We start from the raw sequence: 19036 nt of genomic DNA on the forward strand, positions 1-19036 counted from the left end.
GCATTTTACCCTAAAACTGTCACTTCTGGCCAGGACACAGATCTATAATCCATTATGTTGTCCTCTCACATCAAAATCCACCAAGATACATACTTGTTTAGAACTGTTTTGGACTATTTTTACTTGTAAAGTGTGATTGATCTGTGCATATTTCTCTCCTGATTCAGACGAGATGGTATTTTCACTGAAGAAAGCAATTTTATGGATAGTGGACTTAATGATGAAAAATGTCCCAATGATGGACTTGTTTATTAAAAACATGTAGCTTTTTTGCTTCACAAGATGTTAATTAAGGGACTTGAGTGGTGTGGATTACTTGTGGATGTTTTTATCAGCTGTTTGGACTCTCATTATGACGGCACCCATTCACTGCAGAGGATCCACTGGTGAGCAATTGATATAATGCTAAATTTCTACACATCTGCTCCAAGTAAGAAACAAATCTTCACCTGTATCTTGGATGACTTGGATGTGAGTACATTTTCAGCTAATTTTAATTTTGGTGTAAATTATTCCTTTAAGACTTCATCCATGGTTGCCATGTCTATTCACTTACCGTCAACACAGGAGGGTTTATTCCTGGTGGTTCCTGCCACTTTTCCTGGTAAACAGGAGCACTTCACTGTCTGAGATCTCTCTTCAATCTTGTTTTTGTTACAGCACCTGTGTGCCGCAATCACCTCGCATGTCCCTCCTTCTGTCGAAAGACAAAGCCATTAGTAAACAAACAGAAACTCCTGACTCGCCACGTGGATCTACATTTACAATCATTATCTCATGCATGTCATCTTTCATGGTCCCCTTATATTGCCACATAATTCATCATGCATTTCAATGTAGACACCGCAGACACTCCTTAGAGAAGATGAGATGAGGTAGTGCTTCAGAAGCAGCAGAGAAAAGACATGAGATATAGGGAGTGAGATATATATAGATATATATATGAAAGAAGAGACACATATTTTGTACAGGTATATATACCATATTTTAGATCCAAATTGTATTATTTGATTTCAATATATTTAGTCTTTTTCCCCCTACACTGTTCTTACAGTATATTAACCTTATTATTTTTTCTGTCATTTTTTTCCTTGTCACTTTCCTTTATTTTTCCATTCAGCTTTTGATTTAGTTTATTTGTTTCTTTATTTTATGTTCCCATTGAATTATTCTTAATTTATTATATTATATTTCTTCCTTGTCCATTTTTAAAAGTTCTCCTTCATTATTTCTTTATTTACATACCATTATTTATTTATTTTTATTTTTATTTATGCCTTGTCCCTTCATTTTATTTTTTTAAAAAATTATTTTTTTGCTTTTATTTTCTACTTCTAACTTTCTTTTACATTCCGATTATTTAATTTATGTTCCCATTAAAATCTAATATTTATTTACTTAATTTATTAATTTTTTTCTCGTCCCTTTTTTAAATCACCCCTTCAGTACTTTCTTATTTACTTGACTATTTCTTTTTATGTTTTCCTTTTATGTATTCCTTGTCTCTTTCTTTTATTTTATCTGTTATTTCTTTCTCTATTTTAGCTTATTTATTTTCTGAATTGTCTATTTCGGTACAGCATGTTCTGCAATACTGTAAATTCTAACAATCATGCTAACAAAGCTTTGCTGACTCTAATAGAAAAGAAAAGGCTCTGTAGGATCAGGACAAAGGAAATGATGGATAACTGCTGCAATTTGTCTTAAAAGCACCTTAACAATGAGCGATCTATAATAAACCGAAGTTTTTTTCAGAATGACGTGCTGTACGTGACTGTATTCACACTGAGATATTAGAAAACACTCTGCTAATCCAGCCTTTAGAGACAAATATATCTGATAGAGATGGAAAATCTTCAGTTCATGAGCAGATTGGACCTACTGTTCACTGAACTGAGCACCACAGTGCTCTCTGTATTCAATGTTACCTGAATAGATTGTTATTTTGACAAAGATATTCAGTAAATACACTGAACAGCAAAGGGAAGACTTGCTACCATTTCAAAGCATATAGGTTACTGTACATATGTGTCAAAAACAGATTTGTGTGAACAGGTGAATCAAATGACAAAACTGCATCAGCCCACTGGAGAGAAATGAACTACTCATTATGATAAAACAGTTCAAGTACTGTTTATATCAGTGCAAAACACCCACAGAGACCAATTATTAAAGGGATAGTTAATCCAAAATGGAAAATTGTCATATTAACATACTCTCATTTCGTTCCAAACCAGTATGGGTTCTGTTCATTTTGAAGATTATCCTGATCAATCTTTTTTTATATAATAAAAGTTAATTGTGAGGGGGGTTGTCAAGAAAGCAGCTCTAGTTCATACCTAACAAACAGAACATTCCATTTAATGTTCCCATATGGTTCTTTTTTTTTTTTTTTGGAACACAATTGGAACATTCTGAATCTATAGGATTGGCCAGATCTTCTGGAATTTGCTGCTGGCTCTGATGCCTCTATAGTGGTTAAAAATGAGATATATTTCGTTTTGGGTAAATCTGAAGGGCAGTCTTTGGTCTCATTAATCTATTATTTGTTCCAGAGCAAATAGTTTGGGCTGAAGGCAAAATCTCATCACGTTATTTTAAGTAACTTTAATCCTGTTTATTAGAGCATGGCTTTTATGATGGCTGTTTTTGATTATTATTATATAAATAATATTTTATATACATAGTAGTATTTAGTATTGGGGAAACTGTGTGTGTTCGTGATGGTGACTTTTGTGACATTGTTCCGCCATTAGATGGTGACAATTAAGTGACTGTTTTACAGGTCAGCAAATACTTTTATATTGAAAGAGACTGAAATGGAAGTTATTTTTACTTTTAATAACAGCCTGTAAGACGCAGTTAACAAATGCAGTGAGCAGCGCTGTCATCGAAAATCACCCTTAACAGATGAACGGAGAGTATGACAATATCACTTTTCTCAGCGGACATTCAAACTCATGTTTTTTTTGTGAATATGAGATTGAGCTAAAGAATGAATGCTGTATCAGATGCAGGTAATCATACTTGTTTAGTCCATCTCTCTCTCACAATACTCTACATAATATAGTGAGCTTTTAATAAAGTAAAAAAATACGTTTTTAATGAAGCAGCTCAACGTTCCTTCATTACTAGTTCTAAAGTGATGTTTTCGAATTGGTAAGGGACGCTTGAGCTCAGCTGTTAAACTGTTTTTCTTATATATTCACACACTCGTGCCATCAAACTGTTGTATAAACACAATATCACTCTCGTACTCGAGCGATACCGGCTGTAATGGCCTCATGCCTCTGGCCTAATCATGGTCATGCTGATATAGAGCCGGTATCACTCTCGTACACAAGTGATTTTTGCACTCCTTGGCTATGGCAGTTAAAAGTTTACGTCAGATCACCGTTCCATCAGCTGTTGTTGCTTAAAGTCCCTATTGCTCATTTAAGAACCTTCCCAGAACATTCCCTGCAGGTTATTTTTGGTTTAAATTTGTAACCTAAAGTGAACCTTGCAAGAACGTTGCCTGCAGATTATTTTAGGACGGTAATTTGAAAAGAACCTTTCCAGAAAGTTCCCTGTAGGTTATTTTTAGTTTTATTTTCATAACCATGTAAACTAATTAAAACTTTGCAGATGTTTCTGAGTGATGACCAACAGAGAGATTATTCTAATGCTGAAATGTGTATTTTTTCATAAACAAACTCTTTGCAAAATAGTATGCAGATGTCTGAAATAAGCTTTTAATAAAGTGATTAAAGCAGTCAAGTCGCATTATAATGATCAGACAAATCTAATTAGGCTATATAGCTAAAATATTATTCCAAGTTTAAGCATAGTCTGAAAAAAAAACCTAAACACCTGGGTTTGTTTGTAGCCCATCTTTCTTTACTGCATGCCTCTGATCTGCACACGCTTTCTCCTGTCTTCCACAGAAAGAGGCGCAGTCGCGTAACTTAACAGTCATTTCAATTTTCTGACCTGTGCACTATATTTTTATTTTGATGAAGTGACATTATATGTTAGGAAAAACTTAAATTAAAGTCGTTATTCACTGAACGTTTGAAAATCTCCCTTCATACATTCTTGTGACAAGCAAGCAGTGTCGTCCGATTCATGAATGAATCGTTCTTTTGAGTCTGAAATTTTAACTGAATCTGTTGATTCAGTTCAGAAAGCCAGTCTAAATGATTAATTCGCTGATTCGGTTCCCGGGTTAATTTCACTCACTCAAAGATCCAGGAACAAAAAAGTTACATCAACAAAAACTCAACAACTCAACAACTCAGGCTGTTTCACGCCCAAAGCTATCGTATAACTTCAGATTCTGAACAAAGTGTTCTGAAGACCAGAACACGATTCAAATAGACCACTTTTATGGTGTTGTTTTGTGTTATTGTTAAAGCATAAAAGCCAGCTGACCGTTTACGTATGGAAACCAGCAAATATGGAAAAGTTTCTCCCTTGGTCTTTGGTTTAAGAAAGAAAGCCCTGTTGATTGAGAATAACATGATGGTGAGTAAATCATAATTTTCATTTTTGGCTTAATTTTTTTAAACTTTAGCACCAGCAAGCTAGTCATCATGGACTGTATAACATGCAGCAGAAAGATATGGCACCTAATGAATTTGCTTAATAAATAATATAGGTTTTCCATCCTAGTCCTCTTACAATCCTAAGTGGTCAAAAATAATCCAGATCCAGTGGGGAAAATTGCATATTACAATATGTGCACCTGCTAACAACACAGGTCCAGTCATGGCCGTACTGTAACTAGAAGGTTTGGCTTCGAGGAGTCAAACAGACAAATAACCTTGTGGAAATCAGGAAACAATAATGCTCCACTGAGAACTATTGTGGATTGTTGAGCAGGCCTTGTTTGTGCTTCTTTAATTATGAAAAATACTCAATTTCCCGGTGGGGCTTCAGTCAGAATTCACAGGGGTTTGTTTTCTTTAATGCCTAGTCTTAATTACATAAGACAGACCCAGTTTCCGCTTTGATCTATCAAGAGAGGAAGAAAATGCAGGAGCTCCTGACTAAAATATCTTCACTCCTCTATGAGTGTAAACAGTGCAGCAGGCCTCTCATTTGGGGATTTGAAAAGAGTGGGGGAAAGGGGAGAGAAAAATGTTAAATGCACTTTCAAAAATCAATAAAAATGTAAATAGCTTCTCTGTCTCCAGCTTCTAAGGCTCTCATTACCTCTAGATTGAAGTTAGTCAAAGCAGGAGGGGAAACACACACAAAGGAAGACAGAAACAGAGCGCTGCCTGTCGACTGTTTTAACAGCACATCAGAATATTTTAGAGCGCTTCTGAATGTTTAAGCAGGTGACAGTGGACAGCTCAGATCCATGCAGGGACGTGATTGCTTTTTGTATTCTGTCACTTCGTGCAACTCGCTAAAAATTGATTGCTGAACCTCAGGGGCTTAACGTTATCTCGTATAGGCCTCTGTATGGCTCCTTCCTACTCAACATATCAAACAGAGGGTCAGAGGACTTTTAAAGCTGTGGTAAAGCACTGTCAAGCAGCTTTTGTTAACTAGACCTTATGTCAGTGTGTGTGCGCTTATACTGTACACTGGAAACAAAAGTCTGAGACCACTAGTGAAAATGATGCTGTTTTGCATTTTTTTTTTTTTTTTTTTCAGGAAAAGTTGAACTGAAAAAATACATTAATTTGTTGTAGATTCTGCTCTCTTTTTGCTTTAATGGATGCAGCTCTTCAGCTGCATGAACTCCATAAGATAGTGTAAAATCATCTTGAGCTTCAAAACTCAAAAGCAAAAACATCTGACCATCTGTACAAATAGTCACATGTTTACTTATTTGATTAGTGACGTAGAAATAGTGCGAAATCTTATCATTTTACGTCATAACGTAGGGCTACACATTTTGTGTGAAAAATCTAATTGTGATTTTTTTTTTAGATGAATATTATGATTGCACTTGTGATTATATATCAACATGACTATAAAAAAATAACTATTACTAAATATTAAACAAAACGAAATATGACTATTGTCATATTTTTCTGTAAAATAAAAAATGAGTATTAAAATATAATAATTTTATTTTACAGTACAACTGTAAAATTACAATACTAATATTTAATGCTGTCTTAATTTACAAACTGTTGGGAAGATTGTGCATGTTGCATTCCTAAAAAACAGATGCAGAGAGGCTTTTGTGTGGAGTTTTACTGTAACCTGAGCTGCTTTGAGATGCTGAAAACACTGAATCATGAGCTGCTTGCATGTTAAAGAACACAGTGCTGCGATTCACTCTGAAATATTTGACTTAATTTCACCCTTTGCAATTTGATAATTACACTAAGCAAAATCAAGATTTAGATTTTATTTTTATTAATCGTGCAGCATTGCATTTATTTGTCCTAAAATTGTTTATGGTCAGATTTAAATTAGATTCCCATAAGCTCAGACTTTGGACCTCACTGTGTACCGTCAACCAGACTACAATACTGCATTTACCAATTCCTTTTTTAAAACCTTATAAAATTTTTAGCATTTCTGGACCTCTTTTCTGGTTCCTTTCATCAAATTTATATCTGAAATTAGATCCGGTATCCATTTAAATGGAAGAAGCAAAAAGCAGTCTAGCACTTTGCTGCCATAATGTTCACTAACCTCTGCTGGAACGTCTCAAAAACATCCCGAAAATTCAATTTAAAAGTCTTGTGTATAATTCCATGAAATGTTAATGACTAAGCAAACTTAGAAAACCTACAGAGTATCATTGAATGGTGCTGAGTATCATATTTTTAAAAGACATAACATAAGGTCACCCTGAGGGAGTGTGGGCTACACCGCTGATTGATCTAGCGGATGCGCTGATAGCTGCTGTGGTAGGGAATCCTGCATCATACTGCTTACTACAAGGGCTATTTCAGGCCCTTATTCAGTTTAATGGATATGAGACCAGGCCATCGGGGACCAATAAAAGCTCATTTTCCTGCAGCAGCCAGGGTGGGGAGAGAGAAAAATAGACAGCGTATTACACACGGGCTATAACTTTGACTCTTCTGCTGTCTAATTAGCCAGCTGGAGTGTGTGTGTGTGTGCGTCGTGTCTGTCTGTCTGGAGAAGGCGTAGTGTGTGCATTTGGCCTCAATTGTTCCATTCATTCGCAGCCATCTGCGTGAGAGTTTCCCCTGACAGGCAGGTTATATCACAACCTCTCAACAGCAAACAAACACGCTTTCACAGGACAAACAAACAGCGACAGATGAGAAGGCACAATGTGTCTCTGACTATAAAAACATATGAGCCTGGACAGGAAAGATTTCAGTCACGTGCTGCAAAACAGCTAGAAGCGAAACAGGACGATGAGGTCTGGATGAGGAGTTATGATCCTTATGACGAATTTACAGTTAAAGTGTGTAATTTGTTTTTTGGGGATTTGATGCTGAAGTATGATCTTTGTTTGAAGTGTTTAATTTGAGTTTTTTCTTTATTAGCTTTTTTTTTTAAAATTTTCTTCTCCCTTTTCTGATTACATATCAGCTCAGAGAGGCATTTATTTTAAATTAAAATTAAGAAAATATTCAAAAAAGTGGAAATAAAGTGCCTAATGGGTACTTAATAGGCCTAATTGAAACCGGATGTGGTTGTGTTGATGGGACGAGCTGCAAATCTGCCATGATATATATGTGCAGCTCATATTGTTACCATCTTCCTGGACCTTTGAGGACAGAGAGCAGATGGATAAATATGGTTAGGGTAGAGGTGTTAGAGTTAGGCATAGGAATAAGTAAGACAGCAAAAATTTTATAAATAAAAACATTTATTATTGTTAATATTTTTGTTGTTATTATTACATGCTGTTTTCTAATGTAGTACAATACACTGAGGTGGAAATAGTATTTGCCAGTCTTCGCAAGTAAAAATAGCATCTAAAACTTTTATTCAAAGAAATACTGTTATTTTCACTTAGTGTACATAGCATCTATTGCTATTAATGTTAATAACACTTAGCACTATTTGCATTTACTGCAAATAACCTTGTTTTCTCCACAGTATTTTGCAATTAATTCAGCATGCTTAATGTGCAGACTCTATTTTTGGTAAATAATGTTAGCCTTAGGTGTGCTATTTATTTATTTTACAAACATTTATATTTTATTATTTATATACAGGTGCATCTCAATAAATTAGAATGTCGTGGAAAAGTTAATTTATTTCAGTAATTAACTCAAATTGTGAAACTTGTGTATTAAATAAATTCAATGCACACAGACTGAAGTAGTTTAAGTCTTTGGTTCTTTTAATTGTGATGATTTTGGCTCACATTTAACAAAAACCCACCAGTTCACTATACCAACAAATTGGAATACTTCATAAGACCAATAAAATAAAAAAATTTTTTAGTGAATTGTTGGCCTTCTGGAAAGTATGTTCATTTACTGTAAATGTACTCAATACTTGGTAGGGACTCCTTTTGCTTTAATTACTGCCTCAATTTAGCGTGGCATGGAGGTGATCAGTTTGTGATCAGATTCTCTCTGGGGTTCAGGTCTGGTGAGTTTGCTGGCCAGTCAAGCACACCAACACCATGGTCATTTAACCAACTTTTTGTGCTTTTGGCAGTGTGGGCAGGTGCCAATCCTGCTGGAAAATGAAATCAGCATCTTCAAAAAGCTGGTCAGCAGTGGGAAGCATGGAGTGCTCCAAAATTTCTTGGTAAAGGTGTGTAGTGACTTTGGTTTTCAAAAAACAAAATGGACCAACACCAGCAGATGACATTGCACCCCAAATCATCACAGACTGTGAAAACTTAACACTGGACTTCTCCACCCTTCCTCCAGACTCTAGGAACTTGGTTTCCAAATGAAATACAAAACTTGCTCTCATCTGAAAAGAGGACTTTGGAGAACTGGGCAACAGTCCAGTTCTTCTCCTTAGACCAGGTAAGACGCCTCTGATGTTGTTTGTGGTTCAGGAGTGGCTTAGCAAGAGGAATACGACAACTGTAACCAAATTCCTTGACACCTCTGTGTGTGGTGCCTCTTGATGCCTTGACCCCAGCCTCAGTCCATTCCTTGTGAAGTCACTCAAATTCTTGAATCGATTTTGCTTGACAATCCTCATAAGGCTGCGGTTCTCTTGGTTTGTTGTGCATCTTTTTCTTCCACAATTTTTCCTTCCACTCAACTTTCTGTTAACATGCTTGGATACAGCAATCTGTAAACAGCCAGCTTCTTTGGCAATGAATGTTTGTGGCTTACCCTCCTTGTGAAGGGTGTCAATGATTGTCTTCTGGACAACTGTCAGATCAGCAGTCTTCCCCATGATTGTGTAGCCTAGTGAACCAAACTGAGAGACCATTTTGAAGGCTCAGGAAACCTTTGCACGTGTTTTTGAGTTGATTAGCTGATTGGCATGTCACCATATTCTAATTTGTTGAGATAGTGAATTGGTGGGTTTTTGCTAAATGTGAACCAAAATCATCAAAATTAAAAGAACCAAAGACTTAAACTACTTAAGTCTGTGTGCATTGAATTTATTTATTACACGAGTTTCACAATTTGAGTTGAATTACTGAAATAAATGAACTTTTCCATGACATTCTAATTTATTAAGACCCACCTGTACTCTTAAAAACACTTTTATAACACTTAATAAAAGTTTTTTTTTTCTTTCAGTAATTTCATAAATTACTTATAGACTAATTCACAGAATTTTACTTTTAAATAAGAAGAGCCGTATGATGACAATTATGACAAAAACAAAGCCAAGGGGCTCCATTTGTTTGAATATTTCTCTGTTTTAAGGTCTCCTTCCTTTTTAAAGTCATCTTTCAAACCCATTACACACAGAGACTTCTTCCTTACAGTTATTTTCTGTCACTACTTCTTTATTATTCATCTTATCCCCCTAAACCAGGTCTGTTTAAATCGAGCCAGCAAACAAGAATGTCTCAAAGCCCAAAACAAGAAGGTTTCTTAAGGTGACCTTGGCAGAATACAGGTTTTAGCCATACACTCTGACAGTGCTGTCAACAGCAGTTGATGAGAGAGCAGACTGATGACACGCAGAAAAATCACAACCTCCACCGCTATTACACACTGGCCAGGGGTGTTTATTCCTGTGGGCGTTGCATCACAGAATGCTGTCACTCTTCTGGGAAAAGCTGAAATTGGTGAGTACTGTTCACTGATGAATTGCTTTATCCTCGCAACCCTCAAAACATATTTGTCACCGATAGAAAAAAAAACCTGTTTCTCACAGCCAAGCTGCTTCCACCAGGGCAAAGGATGAACTCTGAGGCAACGAACAGAGGTTATCTATTCCAGTGCACATGAAATGCATCCCTAGCAGTGTATTTTTACCTAAAGGAATAAAGGCTAACAGGGGTTTACTGCTACAGAAAAACATCCACCAATAGAGCAGAATTATTACCCCGTGAAGGATTTTTTTTTAAAATCAGTATCTGTACACAAACGATGTCGATGACATTTTTTTCATCACCAAGGCTGCATTTATTTGATCATAGTGAAAACAGTAATATTATGAAATAATATTGCATTTTAAAATAACAATTTTCTGTTGTAATAGATTTAAATATGTATTTATTTATTTACATTTATTTTTGTGATGACAAAGCTGAATTTTCAGCAGTTTTCTCTGTCATGTGATCCATCAGAAATCATTCCGAGTTGCATTGTTGAAATCAGTTGTAATGATAAATATTTTTGCAGAAACTTTTTTTAAGATTCTTTGATGAGTAGAAAGTTTAAAAGAACAGCATTTTTTTGACATAGAATTTTTATTGTAACAATGTCTTTACTGTCATTTTTAATCAAATTAATGCATCTTTGTATTACACTTATATTAAAAGTATCTGACACAACACTTTATATTTTTTGTTACACAATTTTGCTTTCCAAATATTATTCAAGCATGTTTAGATTGTCTCTCTTTCTGTTAAAAAAAAAGAAAAGAAAAAAAAGTATATATTTTTTTGCAGCAATAATAAACTACACAAGTCATGTGAGAATTATCTTTGTACAGAAGTCATTCTCATTCTCTGTTGAATTGAGGTCTGGCCTCTGACTGAGTGATTCCAGGACATTACACATTTTGGTTTTAAGTTACTTCAGTGACTTTTGTTGTAAGTTCTTCCTGTAGGAAGATGAATAATCTTCCATGTCCCAGAGCTCCTTACTGCGCCACCAGGATTTTTCTACTTTGCTTTCGATTTTGTTCTCTATCCATTTTCCTTTCGCTTTTTTACGAGTTTTCTGGTCCATGCCGCAAAGAATCATGCCTCAAGCGTGATGCTGCTTCACAGTAGGGATGCTGTGCTCTTTGTGTTGTGCTGTGTTAGTTTTGTTCCAATATAGCACTTTGTATTAAGGCCTGAAAGTTGGAATCTGGTCTAACTACAGAATCCTCTTCCAAATTGTGAGTCTCTCCTACATGCCTTTGGGCAAAACTCCTGCTGAGATGTCATATGTGTGTATGTGTGTGTGTGTGTGTGTGTGTGTGTGTGTGTGTGTGTGTGTGTGTGTGTGTGTGTGTGTGTGTGTGTGTGTGTGTGTGTTTCTCCCGTGTGTGTGTTTTTGTTTGTGTGTGTGTGATTTCTGAACTGTGTTTGCTATTGTAGTCTCACATGCACAGTCTTCCGTGTTTATCACAGAGGACTGTAACTCTGTTAGTGTTGCCGTGTTATTGTTTCTGTTAATGACCTCAGCTTCTGTTTCTCCTCTCACCCAGACTGTTTTGGAGAACAGCCAGTTCTGGACCGATTCACAGTTGTTCCTTGTGTCCAAACCATTTCACTGATGGAAGTCTCTCTGCTCAGAGGTACATTAAGTTCTTTGGGTTGCCTTCCACTGACTGATATTTTTCAAGAACCTTGTCTCATAATTACTTTTAGTGTTCCTTGGTGTTTCTTTGGAAATACAATATCTCAGTACAGCTTGAAACGCACTCAAATGGATTCCCGTCAAGTCATTGTGTAACTTGGGTAATTTACTCTTATAAAAGTCATTTGTCAAGCAAAGGGGTGTATAGTACAAATTTATTTTCTTTATAATTTATTTTAAAATTAATTAATGTAATAGATTTTTTTTTCCATTACAGTGCAGAGGGTTTAACTAGTTTTGCTTTAGAAGTTTACTTTGGATGTCAAGTAACCTAACAGAGAACCAAAATCTGATTTATTTTTGTTTAAATGATTTGTGTGTGAACTGATCATGGTCCTGAACCGACTCAAAGACAGTAAGCAGGGCTCTGTCATGCAGAAGGCCATTAAAGTCAGTGTTTACCAATGCATTTATAAGGTGATATACCGTGGAAGCCTACGAATTTGTGCACAGGCTATAAGGAGGATGAAGACAGGGTCGAGGAGATAATAATTAAATATTTATGATATGGCTGAGTTTTGCTGGTATAGAGCTGTCACTAAGAACAAAGAACTATTGGTATGTAAAATTTTGGGATTTTGGATTTTGGAGATCACACTGCAAAACATCAGACCTGTACCTGATTTAGGAGCACTTTTGGAAATGACCCACATCAGAAACAAACAGATTCCATGTGGTTTGTGCTGTTCACACTGTCACAAAAAAAAGAGCAAAAAAAAATAAAAATGGATTGGCCACTTGTTCCTGCATTCTGAATGTAGGTTTTTTTTTTTTTTTTTATGCAATGCTACAATACGTCTGTGCTCAAAGGTTGTTCTATAAAGTGGGGCAGTTCCAACTTTGCAAGGACAGTTTGGCGCTTCTGACTCACAGCCTGTAAGTAAGTTTTTTTATATTTAAAGAATTTGCTACGGATGATTCATACGTGAGTTGAATCACTTGAAACAGTGTAGAGTAGGCATGTTGTTTGTCATTTCTCTGATCACAAATGCAGACATGGTTTTATGTTACGCGGCGCGATATGCAATGCAACGCATAAAAAGACTGTATAAGTCATTATAATCAGTAATTACTGTATGTCCCCACTGGATACAACAAATACCTCGTTTGTAATGGGTTTTATTGGTTTTGTCTCACCGTGCTGGGAGACGACACCACAGTATGGTAAGAGGCGTAACATTTCCATCAGACGCTTGAAACATTTGGCCAATCACAACGCACTGGATAGCTGGCCAATCAGCATACACCTCGCTTTTCAGAACGATGAGCTTTGTAAAAATCGTCGCGTTTCAGAAAGGCGGGGGCATAGAAGAGTGACAATAATGTACATTATGTGGATAATAATGTGTTTTTGAACCTTAAACCAAATAAACACATTGCATTACACCAAATAGACAAAATAATTTTCTTTTTGGCAACATCATATGACCCCTTTAAAAATAAGTAATAAAGACACACTGGTAGATAGTCGCAGTTATCATACAGTATATAAAGTCACAATGCAAGACAAAGTCAAGGTTGATAAATACACTACTGTTTAAAACTTTGGGGTCTGTAAGATTAAATTTATTTATTTATTTATTTATTGCTTTTATTCAGCAAGAATGCATTAAAATGATAATAGGTGACAGTTTTCTATTTCAAATAAATGCTGTTCTTTTGAACTTTCTGTTCATCGGAATCCTGAAAAAATGTATCAGTTTCCACAAATATATTATGTATAAACGCTTAATCAGCATATTAGAAGGATTTCTGATGTGACACTGAAGATTGGAGTAATGGCTACTGAAAATTAAGCTTAGCCATCACAGGAATAAATTACATTTTAAAATGTATGAACAGTTATTTATATATAGTAATATTTCACAGTATCACTGTATATACAGTATTTACTGTATTTTTAATCAAATAAATGCAGCCTTGGTAAGCATAAGAGACTCCTTTCAAAAACATAAAAAATTAATAATGTAAATGAATGATTGTTGAGGATATGAGAATTTTTTAAGTTATATTTTAAGGTGTTAATTTTTTTATTTTTTTTTATTGTTTTGTTGCTCTATCATATAAGTCTGGAGATTAATTACTTTTTACAGACTTTCATAGACTCTGAAAACAATATGCACTTCCATAAAATGCTAGCACTAGCTGAGAACAAGCATTTGGAAAAACTTTTAAATGTTCAGTCTCTCTGCTGCCGCTGCTGGCATGATGTCAGTCTGATGGAGTCATGCTGTTCAGAGCTTTGAGATGAAGCTGATTCACAATGAGAGATTTCACATGAAGGGCAAACAGAGAGAGACGCCCCAGTGCACACCCCTTTAAAATGCACGGCACTGTGTCTTAAACAAAATACGAATGAAAAGAAAGATATAGTATTGAAAGGTATACTCCGTAAACAAATGCAAGATGTATTCTGTTGAGGCATCTCTTCACCTCTGCCCTGAGTGTGCTTCAGCACCGAGGCAGAGCAAGGCTATTTTCTGACCCCGACCACTAAAGAATAAGATATTTGAACTGACTAGCAGCCAATGCATTTTTTTGCCACATCTCTGTAAGCAACTCACGTGTGAATATACAGTTTGTTTTTTCACTCGTTCCAGTGGCCGTTGGGCATGGTTATATATCACGGCTAAAATTATGCAAAAACTCTGAATGGGCACATATTCCATTTATTATCTCTGTCGTAGATTCATTTTCCCGAAACAATGCCCTTTCAAATGGCAGGTAGGGTTTTTTTTCACACTACGATTTTTACAACACATGTATTTTACACATGGGTGAAGCAAATATCAATAGCGGGACTGAAAGCACGAGTCACAGAAGACAAATGAAAGCTGGTGGTTTATAAAACTACACATGCCTCCGAGCACCACTATCCAAGCGCTGAGTGAAAAACAGCCTGCCAAGGGAGACCTGTATAAAACCGCCAATGTTTTATTAAAATGCCGTGCAACTACAAAAGGCGAGAGCTGGTGTTGTTTTTAGATGAATAAGAATGGCATGAAAGGGGGTAAAGAGAGAGGGGACTGAAGAAGAGAGAGGGAGGAGAAGGAGAGGGGAAGAAAGGATAGAGGATGGGGAAGAGAGAGAATCTATCCACATCAGTATGCGTTTCCTCAAAGGCCGTCAACGGGCTGTCACATTCAGAGCGGGCTGAAGCTTCAGACAGTGGAACTGATCTGGGGCATGAAATCATATTCTGAATCTCCTAAAGGACCTTAAGAGAAGCTGGTCGCCCCAAAAAAAAAAAAAAAAAAAAAAATATATGTGGGTGCTCTGTGCACTAGATTCAAATTCAAATGTTTAATCGCATCCAAAATAAGTTTTTTGTTTATATAATGTATGTGTGAATTCTGTTTACAGTATATTTATTATGTATATATAAATACAAACACATGCATGTATATATTTAAGAAAAATTTTGTTTCTATAATGAATATATTGATATAAAATATAAGAATATAAATGTGTGTGTATATATATATATATATACATGCAAATATTTTCAAAATATTTACTATTAACCAGGCAAGCAATCTAACTTTATGTAAATTTATAGATTTATATAAACATTCACAGATTTGCATACAGAAATGTAATTTTAATAAACCCAACAAAATTGCTACTTCATGTCTAGAAATCACTTTACTTTCCATTGCATGGAAAAGAGTCCCTTTAGTTGTTTTCCAACAGAATAAAATAATGAGTTTGTTGTATTGACATGAGAGTGGGTAGATGACCAAATATTCAGTTTAAAGCAGATGATCTGCAGAACAAGGCATGAGTCAACTGGCCTGACTAACTTTAGACATGTGGATGTGTGATTTCTGCCACAGCATATTTACACAAACACTTTTTTACAGTTCTGCAACTTTATTATAAAAGAATTTGAATTCCATTTGAAATCCAAAAGCAAGTGCCCCATCAGGTTTGAAGCACATGACGCTTATGTGCTTGTTGAACATTTTAATTTCAACACCACGAGTATTAATAGAGTGTGGCTCCTCCATTTGCTTCTATAACAGCTTCCACTCTTCTAGGAAAGCTTTTCTCTAGATCATGGCTGTGTGGATTTGCTCCCTTTCAGTCACGGCCATCATTGAGGTCAAGTGCTTTGGGTGTCCAGTGGAGTTCAGGTCTGTGCAAAGCAGTCAAGTTCTTACACAACCCAGACACCATAAACCATTTCTTACAGACCTCACTGTGGGTGCCATGTCAAATTTCATCCCTGTAAATCTCTGTCTAGGGAAAGTACCTCTGCCTGTAATGGGTGCAGCTGAAATAGTCAAGTCTATCTGGTTGATCAGTATGTGATGTGTGTGCGAGCGATTCCCTGTCCTCTTTCTAATCTCTTCCTCTCCAGCGTCCTCCAGTCTCCACAACAGAGCTCATCTCATCTCCAGAAGAGGCTGGCGTGTGTGTGGAACATTTGGACCTGGCTGCTCTTCACACAGCTGTCTGATGCTCAAGCGTAATCACCACCAACATGACAGACCTATACAGACAGCCTTGTGGCCTGAGTAATTTTGCCGTTAATGTCGCGAAGAAGTGTTTCAGACAAACACAATTACATGATGAGATTGTCTGCCCACATGCATGAATAACCAGGAGATGAGAGCTTGAACTGGTAGAACCGAATTAAGCCGCTCTCGGTTATGCTGCTCTAGATGCATTCAAGCACATAAGTATTATCTACTCTTTTTCTAAAAATACACAGCCGCTGAACCCTGTTGAATACCTGTCTTCATGGACAGAGCAATCTGTTTTCAGTACTGCCACACTGATCAAAGCGGCCCACTCGCGCTGTATAAATGTGACGGGCTCAAATTGTCCAATGTTAACACTATCAAACACACGCGCTCTGCTTTTCCTCCTTACTCCATTCACACCTCAAACAACCTCTGTCTAATCCCTTCATCCTCTCATAATGAGAGAAATGAGCTCGGGCTGCAATAACGGCCTCATAACTCCATGAAGGTGAACGCCAGAATGTGTGGATGCTAAAATACACATGAATAACAACAACGGCTCTAATCACGTACCAAGCCCCAGATCGGGTTGCTCACTATCTTGCTAATTTATGAAGTTTCCCCCCCTTTTGGGCTCAATTTCCAACTCAAGATGTTTTCTCTTTGGAAATAATAAGGTAATTAAATATATATGAAATAATGGTAATTAATTTTGGAGAAGTCTTATTAGAAGAATGCAGATTCAGTGAAAATGCATCCCATTGAAATTTATCTGCAGTTTCCAAGTGGACTTGAATGAAAAATAACGGCATATCTCAACAAAACATAATGTGTATCGTATTTATGGCTATGACACGGTTTACCGTTCGTTTCGTTTACAAGTCCCATGATATTCAGCTTTAATGAGTCCTATGGCCATTGTGGGTACAAATAAAAAAGGTTTAAAAAATGAATATAACAATCTAAACATTTGCATTGTGATTATGGACACAGGAGATCATATTTGTGAGAGTGTCAAGTTTCATTATTCCACAAAAGAGATCACGCATTTTGCCCGTAAACCATGTTTTACTAACAAGCTAATAATTTAGCATCAGAGAAGCACTAACAGCATTCTGGCTGTGATTTAGGTAGTGCTAATCTTGCCGTTTTGCTTGCAGGGCATACAAAATACAACTCACAGTGGGCCTTTTAAACTCTCATTACGAATATTCACATGGCCTGGGGGAAGAACACTGAACTGATGTGTTAATTCAAACACACTGATTTCACAACTCTGTTTAATTCCTATTATCTCTCGCTTTTTGCACATTTAGTGGGGAATTGACTTCTATTTTCTGGTCATTTCCTGGTGTGATGAGTTTTTCCCTCACTGTGGAAATATGTTTAAATTTTGTCAAATTATACCAGTGATGTAGGGATATTTTAAATGTACTGCTCTTGATTGCATATCGAAATGTTAATCTCATTAATGTTTATGTTTTCTTGCAGGTTTTTCCCCAGGGGAGGCTGGGGAGTGATGTAACATGGGGTGAGTTGTAACATCATCGGTTTAACCAATTAGAAATGAGGTAGCGGGATGAAATCACCGCCTTACATTACCGTCCAAAAGTTCATATAGACCATTTATCAGATCAATGCTTTGTCATGTTAATCTGGAAATATATGTGCCATAACAACCATCCCCTGATAGCATCACTGTACACAGCAACACTTACTAAAGTTATAAGCAATTTTAGTATATTATATTTAATTTTATGATGTTTTTAATGAAATAGGTGATTGCAAAATATTCATTTTGATCAAGTAAATTTGCTTACAACAATATATTAAAAGATAATAATTTAAATTGCATTCCATAATTTGTAATATTGTTTCAGCCTTAGTATGAAATGTTGTAGCAGCACTCTTTGTACTTGACACTCATTTATACCCTTTATGAAAAAGTATTAGGTTGTACCAGACAACTATGGGAATATTATATTAAAGTCTGAGACACATAGCATAAAATGACACTGTGCACAGACATTAAAACTAAATGTTACATTGCTGCATCATTGCAACTGCACTATTAATGCTTGGAGTAATCATTAAAATTCAACATTAACTTGCTTGACTTGAGTTAATTTTTAGTCTCTCTCAAACATTCAGCATATGAATTTGCTGTTTTTTCAGTCCACAGCTAGAACACATTAATGGCACACTAACCTTCTGTCCATTTCCACTGTATGCTGTAGAATTCATTAGCTCGCACTGAATTCTTTGAAAGTGGCGTCCAGACTGGAGAAAAGTCCTGCCCTTGCTGAAGTTAGTCATTATGTGTGTAAATGAGTTCAGAATTGCCCTCAAACCCGTAAGTACTAAAGCGCTCTCTTCTATTCATCTGAAGGGCTCTTAGTGTGTTCAGATGTGTGCAGGGCTGTGCGAAATGGACAAAAGATACAATCACTACTTTTTAATCTATATTTTGATTTCAATTTTAATCACGATTTTGATACAATATTTTATTACACACATGCTTTTACATTCATAAATGCATTCTGGTGTTTTTTGAAGTTCAGAAGGAATTCAATTGCTTTATCAAAAAGCTGTAATAACATGACATATAATAAACACATCTCGAAATCTTCATTAATAAAATGCTCTGTAAAACTTAAGTAAGGCTCTAATGTTCTGCTTCACCAA

General features: G+C 36.0%; 1 protein-coding gene across 3 annotated transcripts in view; it reads right to left on the minus strand.

Moving 5' to 3' along the window:
• Window positions 1–19036, minus strand: part of tafa1a (TAFA chemokine like family member 1a) — a 59091-nt gene that overhangs the window by 5701 nt on the left and 34354 nt on the right. For 2 of the 3 annotated variants that reach the window (XM_042750870.1, XM_042750871.1), the window contains one exon: window positions 557–697. In XM_042750870.1, the coding sequence (XP_042606804.1) occupies window positions 557–697 (141 nt within the window). The remainder of the gene's footprint in view (window positions 1–556; window positions 698–19036) is intronic. The other variant, XM_042750872.1, reaches the window with a different exon arrangement.

This window comes from Cyprinus carpio, chromosome B23, assembly GCF_018340385.1.
Source record: "Cyprinus carpio isolate SPL01 chromosome B23, ASM1834038v1, whole genome shotgun sequence".
Taxonomy (NCBI): Eukaryota; Metazoa; Chordata; class Actinopteri; order Cypriniformes; family Cyprinidae; genus Cyprinus; species Cyprinus carpio.